General features: G+C 35.8%; 1 protein-coding gene across 1 annotated transcript; it reads left to right on the top strand.

The window, feature by feature from the left end:
• Nucleotides 1-2,806: 2,806 nt before the first annotated feature.
• ANGPTL5 (angiopoietin like 5) lies at nucleotides 2,807-17,403 on the top strand. The gene is made up of 8 exons (XM_010977799.3): nucleotides 2,807-3,160; nucleotides 4,838-4,982; nucleotides 6,670-6,773; nucleotides 7,640-7,733; nucleotides 9,692-9,792; nucleotides 11,500-11,620; nucleotides 13,698-13,883; nucleotides 16,838-17,403. Exons 1-8 carry the CDS (start codon nucleotides 3,065-3,067, stop codon nucleotides 17,155-17,157), a joined length of 1,167 nt encoding a protein of 388 aa, XP_010976101.1. The 5' UTR covers nucleotides 2,807-3,064; the 3' UTR covers nucleotides 17,158-17,403.
• Nucleotides 17,404-19,840: the final 2,437 nt, after the last annotated feature.

The following is a 19,840-nucleotide window of genomic DNA, read 5'->3' as shown; positions in this document are numbered from 1 at the left end:
CTTTTTTAAGTTGTACAGTTCTTTATTAAGTTGAATAATTGTAAGCTGTATAGATTCTGAAAAAAGGGCTTAAGATTAGATATTTGGTTAATAGAAATATAAATTTGAGGCAATTATAAACTTCATCTCTTGGCAGGAAAGATAAGTATGACTCAAGCAATAAAAAAGAATATTACACTAAAATCTCTATATTTTGTCAAAAGAGACATTGGAATTAAATATAATGCTTAATTCTTTCACACTTCAAAACCATAAAATAATTCATTCTTTTATTAAGGAAATAAATATTGAGCACCTACTACGTGTTAAGCACTTTCTAGGTGCTGGGATACAGTAGTGAGCAAAATTCCAAAGTCCCTATGCTGATTAAACTGGTATTTATTTTTCTTCCTCACTAGAATATATTAGGCAGTGAAAAGTGCTACGAGGAAAAATGGAGTAGTGTAGGGAGATAGTGATGGAGATCAATTCTATTTTAGGTAGATGCTCAGGGAAAGTGTCCAAGGAAGGGAAGTCAAGGGCAGAGGCCTGAATGAAGAAAGGAGGTTGCCGTTCAAATATCTGGTTGAAGTATATTATCCAGAAACAGAGGATGCTTTAAGTACAAAAGGCTTTGAGGACAGAATTATATTTGATATGTTCAAGGAAGAGCAAGAAGACCACTGTACCTGGAACAGAGTTGGGTAGGGGAAGTGAGCTGGGACACGAGATTGGAGCAGTGCGTGGGGGATGTCCTTCAGATTCGGTGGGGACTTAAGTATTACACAAGGAATTTATAAAAAATCCAACCTCCAATGGAGGGAAAGTCATTGGAGAATTTTGAGTAGGAGAGTAATATCTAGCTTAACTTTTCCAAAGGATCGCTCTAATGGCCATGGGGGAACCTAGACTGCAGTTGGCAAGACTAGAAACAATGAGACCGGATTGAATGCTATTATTGTAGGTTGGATGAGAGATTATGGGAACTTGAGCTAGGATGGTAGCAATGAGATGTCAAGAAGTTTTCAAAATTTTAACCTTGAGCCGATAAATAAGATGTGTTGATGCATGTGCGTGACATATGAGTGAAATAGAAAACAAAAAAAGAGTCAAATATGACTCTCAAATTTGGGACTGGAACCAACTGGATAAAGCGTATTACCATTTATTAAGATGGGGAAGGATAGGTTGAGGGTGGGAGAAGAAATAAGATTTGGGCTTCAAATATGTTAAATGTGAGATGCCTAGTAGACACCCAACTTCATTAACACGGTCTCATAAACCATTAATGGTATTCTACTTACAAAAGGAAATGTAATAGCCACTTTATGTTTATAGAACATGTTCACACAATTTATCTAATTTGAATACTCTTACAACCTTTGAATTATGTGAGGCAGCGTGTGGTGGACAATTTCTTGAGCTTTCAGTTTCATCTTGGCTGAGACAATTTTTTCCTCTGCCGAAGTATTTTCTTACTGAGGCTATTACTTTCCCTGCTGAAGCTTTTTTTTCTTTTTTTTCTCCTCAAGTAAGAATTTCCTGAATTTGTCTCTGGGCAAGCTGTGAAAGACCAAAGTGTTTTAACATCTGGCTGATTTAAAATTGCTAAAGTTCTGCCATCCTCATTTCAATTTCATTAGACTTCAACTAGAAATTTAAGATTAAAGATATATACTCATCCAGTCCTAATATCGATGTTAAAAGTCATCAATATTGTCAGCAATGTTAGAACAGGTCAAATAATAATAATAATGATAATAATAAAAGAATGATAGTGATACCGCTTAATATTTGAGTGCTTGTTTCTCTTGCACTGTGCTAAGTGCTTACATATATTAAATCATCGAATCCACACAACAATCCCCATTCTACAAAGGAAGTAACGAAGCTATAGTGATATTAGGTAACTTCACTCAAGTTTCCAGAGCAAATGTGTGGTGGAATCAATATTCAAACTTTCTGGTCCCGGAGCCAGGACTCCCAACCTCCCCAAGTTGCCTCACTGGAGAAATTCTGAGAATGTTTCAGTAGAATAAGCGATAAGAATACATTTAAACCGTAGGTGGTGAGGACGTGAAGTCAGAGACTAGGTAATTAGCTTAAGCTATGACTTCATTAATTAGTATTTTAGTGCCTATACCGTATCAGTCACTAGACTAGTACCATAAAGACTATGGTCTCTACCCTGAGATTTTGGGTTAGAAAAGGAAACAGAAAAAATATCCTGAACAGGAAGCAAGACTCAGGAAAGTTTTGCTTTGCCTCCTAATTTTAGGATAGTGAAGACTTAGGCATGTTTTTATGATGAAGAGAAGGAGCCACTATCACGGAGAATTTGAAAATTCATCGTAGACATTGATCTATCAACTTTCAGAGAGTGGTAATTTTCAATAACAATAGTGCCCTTATGTTCAGAATTGTTGAAGTTTTAACATTATTTATGTAAACCATACAAATCAATTAGAGTCCTAGAAATCTCACATATGTATGGTTAATATGACCATTATTGACAGCTAAATTCAGTTAGAAACATTTTAAGTCTGAATTGTCCTCTTTGGATATCCACACTGATAAATTTCTACTTAGTACTTTTTAGAAATAGTTCCAATGTACTCTTCTTCCCACTCCACCACTTATTTCTACTTCCTTATGATTTTTATGCAAACTGGTTCACAATTATAGAGGCACAACTTATCAAAGACATTTTTTCCCAAGGGCAAAAAAAAAATCTAACTCAGAAGCGAGATGATTTTATAAATTCATGTTGGCTTGCTTGATTTAGCTACCTAGTTAACTAGCTATTGCCTATTGCAAAAGCATGAATTTATAATGCAGGCATACAGTGATTAAAAAAAAAAAAGATTTTTATCACTTAAAATGATAGCATCTCTAGAGGCTACCTTGTTTCTCATCTGAAGGGTGTTGTTCCAAAGAAGGGCATGGAAACGATTAAGTACTGGCCTCTGTTTTTGTTGTACAGCTTCCAGAACTTTTCGACTGAAGACGCTATGTACTGGAGTTCTTTACACAGAGAGCTGACTGATCTTTGAAGATATTTTTCGTTTCTCCAACCAAGAAAAATATGATGTTTCTTTTCCAAGCCTCACTCTTGTTCTTAAATCTATGTATTTTTACTTGTGGAGAAGTTATACGAGGTAACTGTGTGCATCATTCTACGGTAAGAATTTCAGCAATATTATTTCAGCTAGGAAAGCATGATTGTATAGTTTTCAAGATATGCATTAGTTGTTAGAAAAGATTAATTACACTAGTCAATATAAGTTGTGGAAAAATTAAAGTGTTTATTTAGAATTGCTGAGACTTATGCTTTAATGGTATTATTTTTAAACTTAGGAAATTATAAACTGAGGAGTGACTCTTAAGAAGTTTCTTGTGAAAAATTTTTAAAGAAATCACAAGCCTAGGTTAAGAAGCCAGAAAGTTTTCTGGTTAACTTTGATGATGAAATATTTGGTACCTGAGAACAAAATTCGCTTTGTTTAAAAAAAAAAACTATTCTATAAACTTCAGTATTTCAGATATAATCTTGTGAGTGGTTACCTAGACAATTCTAAAATTAAAAATTACAAAATTTTATTCAAAACAATGTTAGAGTGATAGCTAAGGCAGTGTATGCGATACTATCAGCAGATGGTGATTTGACTCTCTATACAATTAAATGCTGGCTTATGATTTTTAAATGTTAGAAAATGTATTTACCACTATGTCAATACCAAGGTTGAAGCAAAAATAAATTCTAGGAAAGCCACAGAAATATTAAAAACTTAATGCTGTATACTAAAAATTTAAGAATCTTATTTTGGTTTCAAAAATATCATTGTAACCTAGGTTACAACCTAGTATGTCAATTATTATAGGACTATAGGGGGAAAAAAGCAAGAAGTTAATTTTGATCTATGTAAGAAAATGTAAGTATCTTTTTGGGGCAAATATCTTTTGTAATATGATTAGCTCTTTACCCGTCTCTGAATATTTGGGACAAAGAGGACAAAGCGTGGTTTTATTCTTGGACTTTAATAGCAGAGTTATTTAAATTATATAATTTCTACCAAAGAATGCTTTAATATTAAAGAAACCACAAGTGTGCCAACAAGAATAGATACCATTGAAATGACAGCTGTAATTGGCTTTTTTTTTCTTTTTGATTTTAACATAGTAGTTTGAAACCTCTTAATCTCCTACCCCTACCTTGACCCTCTTTTCTTCCCGATCCCCACTGGTAACCACTAGTTTGTACTTTTTTGTTGGCTTTTTAAAGTGGCATCTTTTGTTGATTTCGCAAAGCAAAATCCTATGCCTTTTTTCCGCTGTTATACTGATAGCTTTTAAATCTGTAAATGCTTTAATTTATACAAAAGTGACAATTCTGCACATTTCTCCCTCAACTACACCCATAATTCCTAATAATTGGTGGCAGAAAGTCCTTTTGGCATAGAAATGGTGTCAGTATCTCGGAGAACCTTCTTAGTCCCTCTTCAAGGAGTCCTGGAAGAGGGATGACTCAGCACAATATCACACATGAAATGTGTAGAAGTTAAAGGTCAAGGCCACTGAGCCAGCATAATGGAAAGTAGACCCTAAATAAATCCTTTTGGATTTTGAGAAGAAAAAGAAGCACAAAAATATTGAATTAACATACACTTATTGTTCATACCCAGAATTCACCCATAAGATTTATTTGGGGGAGTTTGAACTAAACAGTTAATTACATTTTTTTTTCTAATGATCATCCTTGTGTATGTCCTGAAATCTCATCTTTTTTTCTAGAGTCTTCTTACTTATTATATATGAGGTAATTCATATCTTTTTTCTTATTTCTATTTTTAATGTAAAGGATTCTCCAGCAGTCAATATTGTAGAAGATGAATCTAATGCAAAAGGTGAAAGTAAAAGTAATGATACTGTTTATAAAGAAGACTGCGAGGAATCATGTGACGTTAAAACTAAAGTTACACGAGAAGAAAAACATTTCATATGTAGTAAGTATTAAAAATAACCGCAATTATAAAGGTATATGGTTTATTATTTCTAAGGGAGAGATGGAAAAAATATACTCAAGCATTTGGCTCATTTTATATGTATCTTGACCATCCTAGGCCAGAGATTATAAGTGTTTGGCACATGGTAAGTGCTTAATAACTATTTGGTAAGTGAACAAACCCTTCTTCTATACAGCCCCGGGGCATCAGTTGGCTGCAGAGGGAAAGGGCAAGCCAGGAGGCACTGTTCGTATCCAACTCCCTGGAGGCTATTTTCTTGCTTCCATCTGAACCAATAAGAAATTACAGCCTGGTTTTGAGGGAGGACTTCCTTAGTGTTGAATAACTGTGACAATACCATAACTTGTATAGTACAAATCCACAGCCAACTTATGTAGCAAAGCATTAAAAAAAAAAATTTAAAAATCTCCATTTTTGTTTAAAACTATTTAGTAACAATGTAGTAATTTTCATGGTCTGTTATGTATACAGTGGGTGTGGTGAGTAGCAGGATCTGAAAGCAGGGCAGGGATGATCTGACCCAGTTCTTATAGGACTGTGACTCCTAGGTTAGAATGTATGAAACGCTCACTTTGTTGTGTTTAATTCTATGTGTAACACAAGTATCTCAGGCTTCTCAAACCCATGAGTGTAGCCTCCTTTAGATCCATTAAGACAAAAGTCTAAATATAAGGAATATCTAATAGAAAGTGAGAGACTGAAAGTAAAAATGAGAGATGAAGCTGAATGAAGTAGGCTTTAAAATGTCAAGAATTGTTAATGTGATTATACTGCTAGAGTGAAAATTAGGATAATAGAAATAATTTTTAAAAGAATAATGTTTGCAATAATGTATGTGTGGCTCCTTTGGTTATAAAGGACATCAGTATAAATGAATAAACTTGGATAAAGTCTGACAAATATATGCTAGTCAATGTTTATTTCCTGATTTTGATGGTTGTGTTGTAAAGAATGTCTTTGGTGTGAGAAAAACACAATGAAATCTCCTGGGGCACCATGGTGGCATGCTCTCAAAAGAATTAGGAAAAAGTTCGTCAGACTGTCTTGCAACTAATCTATAAGTCAGATTGTTTTAAAATAAAAACATTTCTAAAAAGGAAAATATATAGTAAAAGTTTAACCAGAAACCAACCAGCCAAAACTTTTGATTCAGATTTATTATGTGTGTATATGTATGTGTGTTTGCAATTTCTTTATGTAAAAATATAGCATTAACAGAAAAAAAATTTTTAAAGACTTATTTTAAAAGTTAACTTGCATAATATGGAATGATTGCCTTTTACTTTCTTATGTAGGAAAAATTAATGAGTCTTGGACCTCCTATACCTCCCATCTTATGAAGTGAGAACTTGTATTCAGAATGTTGTCTTTTGGTTATAATAGATTAAATTACTGGGGGTAATCTAAATGATTAGGAAGCATACTGTCGTAGAGAAGTGTTGAAACAATTTTTTCTTGGTCAATCCTGAGTTAAACAACAACAAAAAATACTAACTAGAATATGCAATTCTGAGTACTTAGGTAAATTGAGATATTACTGTGTTTACATATTTATCCAAAATCATGTGAAGTTCACTATTTTCCACTGGAATTGTTTTCTATAACAATATAATATTTAACTAACAATATAATATTTAGCAAATCACTTATTTTATTATGATTTAAGGAAACTTGCAAAATTCTATTGTTTCTTACACACGGAATACGAAAAAACTACTAAGAAATATGATGGATGAACAGCAGGCTTCCTTGGATTACTTATCTAATCAGGTATGGATTTTTTTGTATTGTGTTGATATTGCATGTGTACATTGATATAGTTAGCCAGAGGTATAATCATTTAATTTTTTAATGCACTCATGTCCAGATATCTATTTAATGCCTATTATGTTAGAGGCACCATAGTAAGTAAGCCTCGGGCAAACAAAGCAGTAAGAACAAAAGAGAATCTTCACTTAAGGTATATACAGCCTAGCGGAACAGAAAAAGATAGTGAAAATGTTATGAATGCTGTTAGAATGAAGCACAAGAGAAATTCACGATCTGAACTTCGAGAAATGTTGCCAGATGATAGAGATTGTGAGCTGGGTCATGAAAGATGGATAAATGCTTCAAAGGTCACAAAGGTTGGAGAGGAAGGGTAGGGCGCTCCAAGCCAGGAAACCGCGCGGAGTTGGTGCAAGGGTGGAGTGGCTGGTGAGTTTGAGGGTGTATGAGGAAAACTGACTTAAAGAAATAGGAACTAAGTCATGCCACACCAAGGAGCCACCAAAGTGTCTGAGCAGGGAAATGAAATGTTTAGATTGGCAGCTGGTGTGGAGGAAGACTTGAGGAAGAGCAGAGAAAGGAGACAGGGAGATCAGATAAGAAACTACAGCAAAGGAGCAGGCAAGATACAAAGAACAGACAGGCAAGAGCAGTCAAATGCAGATGAAAGCAATGTGAATTTAATGAGTGCTATTTAGCTATGCCTTTTCTGCTTTCTTAGAGCAGCAAGGGATTCAATGTAGAAAAACAGGCATCATATATATTTCAAAGCTGGATTTATAAGAGGCTTAGAAATATCAGTCATAGAACTCAGCTAAAGGAGTTTTGTTCAAATATAAATTCATTTAAATGCGTGCATGTGTGTCTAGGTTAATGAGCTCATGAATCGAGTTCTCCTTTTGACTACAGAAGTTTTTAGAAAACAGCTGGATCCTTTTCCTCACAGACCAGTTCAGTCACATGGTGAGAACTTTGGTATTTCAGCCCTTTCATACTTGTCTTCTATTGCTTAAAATTTTCCTGGACAGGTCGGTGCATTTAAGAAGTTTTGTTTAAAAAAAAAAAAATACAGCTCATTATTATTTAACAGACCGGAGAAGTAATACCTGCCATTAAGCAAATTTCAACCCAGACAATGTGTACTTTTCTTGAATCGGGAAGTTTTTCCGACCATTTTAAAGCCATGGCTGTGTATAGATATCCTGAATCTGTTGAAAATAGCACGGGTTTATGTAACTGAATTCAGCCTCCCCTTTACATTTTATTAACAATCCGTCTTCAGTTAGAAGAAAAGAAGGTCTCAGAATTCCTCCCACCTGTAAAAAGTATTTTTGACATGTTTGAAAGATTTCAAATTGAGACATTAAATTTGAAAAGAAAAAGAAACTTAAGATAGAAACAAACTGGAATTTAGCACTTTTTATACTAAAATACAGTATAGTAGTTCCTAAAGGCATGGGTTTCTAAGAAAAATACCCTCTACGGATGTGAACCAATACCAAAAAGTTCCAAGCCAGTAGATATTTATTGAGGGCCTGGTGTATGATCTTTCTTTTTTCCTTCCAAAGAGAAAGGAGTAATCTGTTACTGAGAATCTCCTATGTGTCAGGTACATAGACAGGCACTTTCACATGTTATTTTTTGATTTTTAAATTATTTTATTATATCATTTATTTCCCGTAAATGAGTAGTGTAGGCAGTGTAGTACACTGGTAATGAGCAAGGACTTTGATGTCAGACCATCTGTCTTCAAGTCCCTGATCCACTGTTTCCTTGATGTCGGTTTCCTCACCAGTAAACTGATAGTCCCTACCTCACATGGTTGTTGTGGAGAATAAGTAAATACACCAAAATCTCTTAAAATATTGCCTGCTGTGTCATAAGACAGTATAAGGGTTTGCTGTGATGATGATCATCAGATGAGGAATATGGAGCCCGGAAAAGTCTAAATAACCTGTTTATTTATTTGGATGGTGATGGCAAAGCAGATATTGCAACTCAGATTAGTCCTTCATTGTAAACTTCTATCATATCTCTAAGCGTAAAGTTTTTATAAAAATGTCTCCTGGCAATTCAGAAGGAAGGCAACAAATCTATGTCTTCTGGAAAGGAAGGGCAAAGCAAGTGATTTTTTTTATACCTAATTTTTTGCAGATGACATTTTCTGCACATTTCCTGTGTGCTACGCACCATGCTAAGTCCTTCACATAATGCCTTACTATGTAAATTGTCCGAATAGCAAGTAGACAGTAGTGTTATTATAACAATATTACACATGAAGAAAAGTGGTGCCATAACTTAGCTAATGGTTCCCGGCTAGTAAAGAGTAGAACGAAGACTCTAACCAAGGCTTCTGGCTCTCCAGTCTCAGGCTTTCACGTGTTTGTTCTCTGGGTAATCGATGCTGTAAGGGTTGAACTATTTTATTACATTTATCATACAAAGATAATACAAAGTGAAGTATCTTAGGGTAGAAAGGATGTGTCAGTAGTAGTTAATGGACTTATTCCTTTGGATTTTCTCCTTGCCATTCAAACAGATTTATGCTACACGTTATGCCCCCAAGATAAGCCTAGATTTCTGAAAGGGCATTTTTATGTTTTGGACAAAAGAAGCATAATTATAAAATATATTAAATAAATGTTGATACCAAATGGAACACTGATCAATAACAGCGAGTTACTAGTGAAGGTTTATTGCAGCATAAATTGTTTAATCCAATTTTTTCCATCTATCTGTCTAGTTTCTTCTTATTTCTAAAGTTGAGACAATTTTTCATTTCCAAGAAGTTAAAATCATCATATCATTAATGGGAATTATAATAATGATTTCAGCTAGCACTGTCAATTCTCTACAGCAAAATGATTAAGTCTGAAATTTATACCTGGAAATATCCTAAATAATGAATTTTACTTTTCTAGGTTTAGATTGTACTGATATTAAAGATACCATTGGCTCTGTGACTAAAACACCGAGTGGTTTGTATATAATCTACCCAGAAGGAGCTAGTTACCCATTTGAGGTAAAGTTTTCCCTTATTATATGGATAGGCATCTTATGTATTTAATTAATATTAAAATTTTAATTATTTTGATATTTTATTTTCTCTTGAAAATTTTAAAATAAATTAGTATAAGTTCCAGTTTCAAATTTTTTGCTTTCTGGAATTCTGGCCCAAACCACAAACCAGTAAAAGAACTAAAGAGTCTTTCACTTTTCTATTTGAGTTTTCATGGTTATACCCTTTAAAGTAAATCCATTTAATGCAAGATCTTATCCTTACAGTAGGCAGAACTATACAATATAAATACTTCTTTCCTTTAATTAGCTTATAGATATTAAAAAGTGATGGTGTGCTTTGTCTTGGAGCTTGCTAGAAATACTTTAATTTCTCTTCCTATACATGGTTATAACTTTCTTTGAATGATCGATGATTTTATGTGATTGTATAAGAAATTAATAATTAAAAAAACTTTCACTAAAATGTGAGACAGATTAAGCTGATCCATTCTTAAATTGATTAAATTACTCATGTCTACCCTTAGTAGTTCTATAATATGACTTCTGGAAGAAATTTCTACTAGAAACTGTATATTATTGAAATTATGTATATTGTTTTATATGTATACACATAAGTTATATATATATATATATAATTTTCTGGTTACTTTTTTGTGCATACGAAAGTTTATAATACCAATATCATAACTTACTGATAGTCTTTATTACACAATAAAATAATTTTTTTCTAAGTAGATACTACCAATTTCTTGTCTTTGAATTGCTAACATTATTTTTTGACTTCTATCAGCAAGATGTCAAAAATTGGGAATTAAGTGGGAAATAATTTTAAATTACCTAAATTACTTCACATACAGATTCAAAAATGGGCTTGAACAGATGTGGAAAGGGAAGGCTTCTAATTTTGAGAAGAGTAGGATGCATAATCACCTCTTTTGTGGGAAAGTGTTGGTTCCCTGACTTCCTCCACACTGCCTTTTTCTGTCCGTGTGTGGGAAGTTTCTGATGGAGGTTTGCTCTGATTTTCTCTCTTTGTCACTTCTGTGGGTCCCCTACAGTTGTCCTCTGAGCACCACAGATGTACCTCTGAGGCCCTGCTGAGATGGGCCATGATCATGCCTTTCTCTCTAAAAATCCCAGTCTGAACACAGGCATTCCAGCTTCTGGAGAAAAGAGCAATTAAAGACAGGCATACAGGCACATTTAACACTGTTAAAAACAAAGCAGTGTTTTAATTAAAAGGAAAAGTTAATTTATAAAAAAATACATCACTCTGCCACATCAGACTGCTACTGCTGTTACTCAGCTGGAAATATTTATGGAGTTGAGGAATAAGAGGATAGACTTCAAATGCTACAAACACTTACATATAGACAAAAATGACTGATACAGGGGCTGCAGTTAGGTTTTTTTTTTTTTATCTTTCCTTTTCATATTCTTTTCCATTATAGGTTACTACAAGATATTGAATATAGTTCCCTGAGCTGTACAGTAGAAACTTCTTGTTTATCTGTTAGGTTTGTATCATAATAAACAATATTATTTCTAGAGAGTAAAAAAATCTGAATATGTTAATGGCATACAGTTGCACTGAAACTTCCAGTGGAAGTATCACCTCTTACTCTAGGCTTAAGGGTGAGGTATGAGTTTTATATTAAAGAATGAAAATAATAGTATGTTATTTTTACCTTTTCTGGGTTTATTTTAGGTAATGTGTGACATGGATTACAGAGGAGGTGGATGGACTGTGATACAGAAAAGAATTGATGGGATAATTGATTTCCAAAGGTTGTGGTGTGATTATCTGGATGGATTTGGCGACCTTTTAGGTCAAATTTTATTTCTTTTCCCTCTTTTTTTCTTCTTTTTTTGGTATTATGCCTACAGACCGTGTCTCTATTGGTCAAATTGCTAGTAAAAAATGGCAAATCCTTATGAATATAAAAATGTGGCTTAAGTTACTCTCTGTATTATTATTTAAAATAAGTAGATCTTCAGTTGGGATCTGAAAATCTTCAGATACCTGTTGAAATGTGATTTCTAAATTGGATATTTATTAAGTATTGACTAGGCCCCCAGCAGAGTTCTGGTAGATGCTCAATGACTATTTGTAGACTGGAAAACTGAATGGTCAGGGACCTTGAAATTCTTGAGATTTGTGCTGTGTCTACACAGGCAAATGAAATAGAGAATTGGGGTACATGGCTGTATGACTTTAAATATATGAACTGGGAGCAGTGTTTTATAAAAATGTCAATAAAAATCACTATGCTTAAAATTTGGAAAATGTAAACCCCAGGTGAATTGTAAAATCTGTTCACATTGTTACCACGTGGCAGCATCACTTTTTCTGGCAAATAGAACCACCAGTATTTCTGAACATAGCAGAATTTTACATTAATTGGAACTTTCCCAAGTGACTTTGATCATTTCAATGCCATTATTTTAAATTACTGTTGTTATAATTAGAAAAAATTTAAACCCCATAGTAATGTCACCCAAGGATTTAGTGAGTGGTGGTGCTAGTGTAGCTGCTAAAAACGCTACCACGTGCCAGTGATGTTAGAAGGGACATGAAATGTAACAAAATGTTATGAAGCAGGCCAGATTGCTGCTGTGCTATGGAGTGCAGTTGATATACTTGTGTTTTCTCCGCATTACCTCCAATTTTCCAGTGAGCCCTGCCTTCTGAATTGAGTAGTCATAGGTCTGCAGGCTCTAAATGATCATCTTTAAATGCTTATTTCTATGGGGAAATTATTTGAGTGTCAGGTCTTCAGACAGGTATCCTTCATGTAAACAGGCTGCTTTGTATTTGGTATATTTTAAAAATAAACTTGGGATTAGGGAAAATATATTGTTAAGTCAAATTTAGGGTCAGGATAAAGGGAAAGATGGCAAGGACTCTTAAATTGGAGTGTCCTAGACGGTGAGGCACAGGGCAGGCCCATCTTACTTCTAGTACTTCCTTCTTGCTTCCCATACCCATTTTATTCCTGTACTTCTTCAGAATACTTTTCATTTCTAGGTGGGTTGTAGCTAAAATGCCCCTGTAAGCCCTGGAGACTGACTTAGTATCTTAGCTGTAGTTTTAAGAGTGTGAATGCAGTCCCATTGTCCCCCAACTCTTTGGAGTTTGTTTTGACTAGACCCCTACTTCCTTCAGTAATTTCATGATTCAGGTGGAGGGATATACTTCAGAGCAAGGGTGTTCACGTTGAGGCTACGCCATGGGCAGAGGGAGGTAGAAAGCCATTGGCTAGAACATGCAAGAAGCATGCAGTCTGAATTAGGGAGTTTAATAATTCACCTTGGATCCACAATCATCTTGGAACTATTGACCCTAAACCTGAGGATACTCCAGGTTACGTCTCCAGTGTTGCTACGTTACGTCATAGGTAACCGACGAGCTGTATTATAACAAAGAAATATTTGTTCACAAAACATTATTCACAAAGATAGAAAAAAATAATTTCAACTGAGCATTTTCAGGACATATATCTTTAAGAGAGGCTAATTTGGAGGTTAAACCTCTTACACTTACTGGTACACATCATTTTGTTACCTGCCATGATATTTCAACTGGTCTTTTGTTGACATGCCTTAAGGTAAAGCTTGACTTTTTACTTAGCCTTCAGATGAATTTTTGAATTTAACTTGGGGAGACAAAAACTGAAACAGAATCTAGTTATCCTCAGTCTAGTAAAGTAGAAGTGGGGAGATATACATATTTTTTTGGTAAATTAGGCAAACACTGATCATTTGAGCTAGGGTCATCCAGTCCCTCAAAGTATTTATGTGTGCCATCTCACAGTTATTGAAACACTAAACAACATCAAACACTAAATAATAAAGGGTTATTAATTTGTATTAAAATATATTAAAAAAAGGCATTTTTCTTAACAGGCGAATTTTGGCTAGGGCTGAAGAAGATTTTTTATATAGTGAATCAGAAGAATACCAGTTTTATGCTGTATGTGGCACTGGAATCTGAAGATGACACATTCGCTTATGCATCATATGATAATTTTTGGCTAGAGGATGAAACAAGATTTTTTAAAATGCATTTAGGACGGTATTCAGGAAATGCTGGTAAGTTTTTTAATTCCTAAAATTATCCAGAAGAGTTAAACATAACTGACTCAATATTAGGTGGAGATAAAATTCATGCATTTCTTTTGGTGTATGACACATAAATGATAACAGACTAGATTAAGAATGAGAAAACTGTCTAAATCTTGAGTTTTGAAACTCTGCCATGATGGTTGCACCACCTTATGATTTGGAAGTGCTTCATATTCTTTAAAACAACTTACCATATGTAATCACAATTGATTCTTTAGCTAGAGAGTCTGTGGGAAAGGCTGGGAAGGTATTTCTTAAACATTTTCACGTTTCTGAGAGGCTGGCATTTAGAAGTCATCGAATGTCAGAGCTGATCTCCACTCTTCTCACTTTACAGGTGAAGAAACCTGAAAGATTAAGTGACTTGCCCAAGATTGCCAGCTCATCACATCTGAGCCAGGGCAAGGGACCAGGTCAAGAGAACTACTAGTTTAGTGGTTTCTTTCCCGCTGTGCCTCAGTGCATCTACTCATTTCCAAAGAAATTAAATTTGTTAGAACTTCAAAACACTTGATGCTAGATTTACATTTTGATGCTGAAATTTTAAATTTGAGTTAATACTGAATTCAGCTCCCCTGTTGTTGCACTTCATGGTACTTGCTCATTGGGTACATTTAGTGTTGGAAATCCAAAAATGAATGAGTTATGTTCACAGTTCTTTAACTGATCGCAATAGAGAGGGAGAGATAAATAAAACTGAAAACACAGAGTACTGGTAGAGGTTTGGGGGGTAAAGAGAGGTTGAGAAACGCTTGCAGTTGATTGCATCCAGAAACTCTTCATGAAAGGGTTATTTTCAACAGAGAGTTAATGTTATCCACCTGGGACGCTCTTTGAAAGTACATATTCACACGGAATCTGATTCAGTAAGTTTGCACCCAGGTATTTGTGTTCACTAGATGGATATGTTGGCATCCTTTTGGCTGAGAATCACTGATCTGTATTTGGAGGAGTGGATAGGCTTTTGGCAAATGAATGTTGGCAAAGAAAGCAGCCTTAGTCAAGGCACCCAGGAGGAAAATTACTGGGCACGAAGAGTTGTCTGGTACTGTTGGAATCTCTGGCATCTCAGGGGGTTTAGTCTCAGGATATTAGGTAAAAGTCTGAAATTTAAATCTTGACATATAGGGACATTTTAAAGAGTTATATAATTTTTGAGACTTCATCTCTAAAAGTATAAAGAACTATCTAAATATGGAACATACAATGTTAGGAAAAGTTTATGTGGGTTTCTGTAAAAGATGACTAGGATCTAACGAGAGGATTCAGTTTATAATGGCAAGAATGTTTTCATTTCAGAACCCTCAGATTTTGTCATGCCTTACTCTGCCTTTTCCCAATACTGTTGTCAAGTAACTTCCAAATGGTGATCACAATATGACCAAACTAAGGAAAAAGGCGTCAATGGAATGTAAAGATAGAAACATAGGAAAACCAGGGGGTTGAATGTGATCAGGTGTTTGATAGAGGTGAGCCACAAATTTGACTTTGAGCTCAGAGCAAAAATGGAAATTTGAAGTTTGAACATTTGAGCAACACAGTTCTCCCAGGAGGACAGATAGTCCCTGATTCTGAAACTTGAGGGAAATTTCTCTGGGTTCTTAGAGAAAACAAAGTGTCATGTTTTTAACTATAGTCTCCCAGAAAACATGACAATGAGTTTTAATGGGCTATTTCTTCCAAAACTGACTTATGCATGATATTTTCAAAATAATCTATTAAATGTAATCCAGTTAGGAGTCCTTAAAATGTGTGATGCTTCTGATGGACTTAAACCAGAGAGCATGTCTGTGGAGGGACGCTTTATATGATAATTATTATAGGCAGTGCTCCGTAAGTGTTGTCTCTGTCATCTGAACTTCGGAAAGGTATTGCATTGTGTGGGTGTTGAAAATTATATTCTCCCTGCAAATATCTGCAGTGTAGGCATTTTGTTTCCCATGAAGTGCAGAGTCTGAGATTTTAATACTCAGCAGGGCTGCAAAACAGGTTACAGATTGTTAATGAAGTTCTCTGGGTTCCTCTAAGACGTATCTCAAGGGATGCCAAACATTTGGGATAGATTGAAACAAAGATGGGCTTTGAATTCTTCAAAGATTTTACATAGCTTCACTTTTACTTAGTGTTTCAAATATACATTAGCAAATTTTACATATAAGTGAAATCTAAGTACAATGGGACTAATTAGAGTCTTTTATTTATATGGTTTAAAACATACAAACAAACATGACTTCTACTGCTGCCACTTAGTTAACGGGATTGCCTTGGCCAAGATACTTAATCTTTGAAAATTATTGTGACCATCAAGGATACCATACATAGAATGTCCAATGTAAGCCTTTAAACTATAGTATTGTTTTAACTAGTGTCCAGTTGGTCCATTTATCATGTGGAGAGCAATGAGGAAAAGGCATACCTCAGCAGTGTCGCTGATTTTTTTCTTGAAGGCATTGGGCATTTTATTTAAATTTGGTGGCCTCTAAATAAAACCAAACAGCTTACAGCTATAAATTTGTTTCTTAAAGGTAGAAGTTTCACCTTCATCCATATCTCTCTATCTGGTAGAAAAAATATATTATGTGTAAAATATTTTCTTTTCCTAAATTACCAATTACCATATTATTCTTCCTCAAACTATGACATTTATACACCATTTTTTTTTTTGAAAAAATTATCTGGGTCTGTCTACACAGCTTCCATTTTGGATTGTGATTTTATATCAAATGTCCACTTAAAAATGTTGAGGGATTCATTACCAGATTTTGGAATGTTGCTGTCTGGAGGAGAGATTTTAATATGATACCTAGTGAAAAATCATTTAAACGTTAGTTCTAAATGCAGTGCTTTTGCATAATAGGCTGGTAACAGTCAGTTCAAATTGCAAAAATTTAGTCATTAAAAAAATAATCTGTTTTACCCAGGTGATGCATTCCGGGGCTTCAGAAAAGAAGATAATCAAAATGCGATGCCTTTCAGCACATCAGACGTCGATAATGATGGGTGTCGCCCTGCATGCTTCGTCAGTGGTCAGTCTATGAGGAGCTGCAGTCACCTTAGTAACCACACGGGCTGGTGGTTCAACCAGTGTGGTCTCGCTAATCTGAACGGCATTCATCACTTCCCCGGAAAATTGCTTGCAACTGGAATTCGATGGGACACGTGGACCAAAAACAACTCACCTATCAAGATTAAATCTGTTTCAATGAAAATTAGAAGAACTTACAATCCATATTTTAAGTAACCTCATTTTAAATTGTAATGAGTGTTCCACAGTTATTTTTGAAAATATATGAAAGATTTCACAATGGTTTCTCTTTTTACTGAGTGTTGCAGACAGATTAGCCAAAATTCAACTATAGGTGACATCTAGGTATTATGGGTTTAATTAGAAATTTTTAGTTTTGTAGAGTTTTACAACGGAAAACATGGTTCAATGTATACTTTTACTACTAACTATGTTAACAATATGTAATAAAATTTGTTTTGACGAATTGCAACTTGTCTGGACCTGGATTCTGTTGTCCATTTAAAGGATTTTCCCTTTTCTTTAAAGCATAGTTTTAAACCATAGTAGATGGTTGGGAAAATTAAAGAGAACATTATACTTATTTCTATATTTATTTGAAATGGCTAACTATATAATCCACAGATAATTTCAGTTGAAGACAATTACAAGAAATAGTTTTATTCAGGGGGAAGGTATAGCTCAAGCCGTAGAGTACATGCTTAATCATGCAAGAGGTCCTGGATTCAATCCCCAGTACCTCCTCTGAAAATAAAAATAAACCTAATTACCTCCCCCAGCCAAAAAAATTAATAATAATTAAAATACAGGTTCTCATGTAAAAAAAAGAAATAGCTTTGTGCAGATTAATTTGTAAACTTCACTGTACTATTTCCAGGTGATTCCAGAATATTTTATAGGTAATAAGAGTTTGCTGCAAAAATAAAGTCCTTATTGCCTTCATATTTTATTATAGTTAATACATTTATGCTTTTTTGTAATAAATTTACTATGCATTTATATCCTGATCAGTTGCATTCTAAAACACATTTCTATCTTAACTCTCTTTAAGCCAATAGGAATGGTATAAACTTTAAGTAAAGGAGAAAGCAATCAACCAGTGGTCTAGAGGTGACTCTAGGGACAAGCTCATCCATTCTACTTTTTCTACTAGGTTGGAAGGAGTTGGAGTGGTAAGGATTCCAAGGGAAAACACCAGCAAGGAACGTGCTAGACCAAGTTTCATTTAGTTAAGAGTTAGGATTGAATAGAAAATTACTTTGTCCAGAGTTCGGGTAATACAATGTACAAAGGAGGGTAGAAGTAGCTGAAAAATGAGGTGAGAGGAGGACTGAATTAAAAATACACGTGAGGATACAGAGATCAGAGTGAGTTATCTGAGCCCAGAGCAGGGCTGAGCTTGATCAGAACACAGAACCTGATCTGAGCTCAGGGGTAAGCAAAAATGACATGGTGACAATTCAAGACTGCTTTCACTTCGATCTCCTCGCCAAGCAGCGGCTAAATCATGTACAGAATATACACAGGCTAAGACTGCAGGTGGATGAACCTGGTTTCCCATGGCCTCCTGTGCATCTCACAGAGGCACAGCTGAGGTTCCGTGCCTCAGCAGTGGTTAATGATGGCTATTACCCTGGAGGAGCACAGAACTGTGGGTTCACTGCCTTTCACATTTGCAGTGATATAAGTACCAGAAATAAATTTACATACAAATTAAGGAAATAATTTTGCTACTCAGCTAGCTACACCTAACGGATGTCCTGGAATCCCTGGCTGCAGGGCCCTGGGGGTACTGGGACTAGTGTCAGTGCACTGGTGTGTAGGGCCAGATCCTGGACCTATTTGGTGAACAAGGTTAAGTCCTGTGACTGCTCTGGGCTCAAGGGATCTTAGGGCATGTGACCTGCTCATGGATGGGGCTCTCATGGGACTAGGGGCTTGGCCTGAGGTGTCCTGGTACTCCTGCTGACAGGCTCGTTGGTTGGGCTGCATCCTGGAGCTAATAAGCTAGAGGAGGACTCCAGAATGGCACTTGTCAGCACCAGTGTCCTTATGGTAGAACAAGTCCCCAGAATGGCTGCCCCCAGGGTTTATGTCCCCAGAGTGAGCGCCAGTGTTTTCCTTCCTCTCCCAGAGACTGTCCATGATCAGTGAAAGGGTTTGACCCAGGCTCTTCCAAATCACTGTCTCTGTTCTGAATCCCAAACCATGCAAGATTTTGTATATGCCCTTTAAGGGGGGGGGGGGGGTTCTGTTCCCCATGCCCACTGGCTCTCCCTAAGGTATGGCCTGCTGGCCTTCAAATCCAGATGTTCTGGGGACTTGTCTTCCAGTGCAGGAGCCCTAGTCCAGGGAGCCCAGTGTGGGGCTCAGACCATTCGCTTCTTGAGGAAGAACCACTGAAAGTGTCATTTCTTCCGGTTTGTGGGTTGCACCCACCTGGCAGAATATGTCTTGACTATTCTGCCCCGTTACCTCTCTTACCCAACTTATTGTGGCTCCTTCTTTATATCTTTATGTGTAGAAGATCTTTTCTGCTAGTCTTGCAGTCTTTCTCATCAATCATGAGCACGATCTCTCTATCAGGTCATCTTCTAGTCATCAGGTCTCGAATTTGGTCTTCAATAGTTGTAGTTTTGATGTGTCTGTGGGAGGAGGTAAGCTCAGAAGCTTTCTACTCCACCATCTCGGTCACTCCTCCCTGAACACAAATCTTCTGAACCCCTCCCACTGAGGTGGGAAGCCCCATAAAAAGATCAGCAGGACCCCCAGGCAGGGCCACCACTCTCCTGCCAGCATCATCTGATTCCCTGGCCCAGAGGCTCTATCTCACTTTTTGCCTCTGAAACGGCTTACTTACCCCTAAAATTCTATTGGTTCCCTGAGCTTTCTCCTGATT

The sequence above is a fragment of the Camelus dromedarius genome, chromosome 12, assembly GCF_036321535.1.
Source record: "Camelus dromedarius isolate mCamDro1 chromosome 12, mCamDro1.pat, whole genome shotgun sequence".
Lineage (NCBI taxonomy): Eukaryota > Metazoa > Chordata > Mammalia > Artiodactyla > Camelidae > Camelus > Camelus dromedarius.
This window is presented reverse-complemented; position numbering and strand designations above follow the sequence as displayed.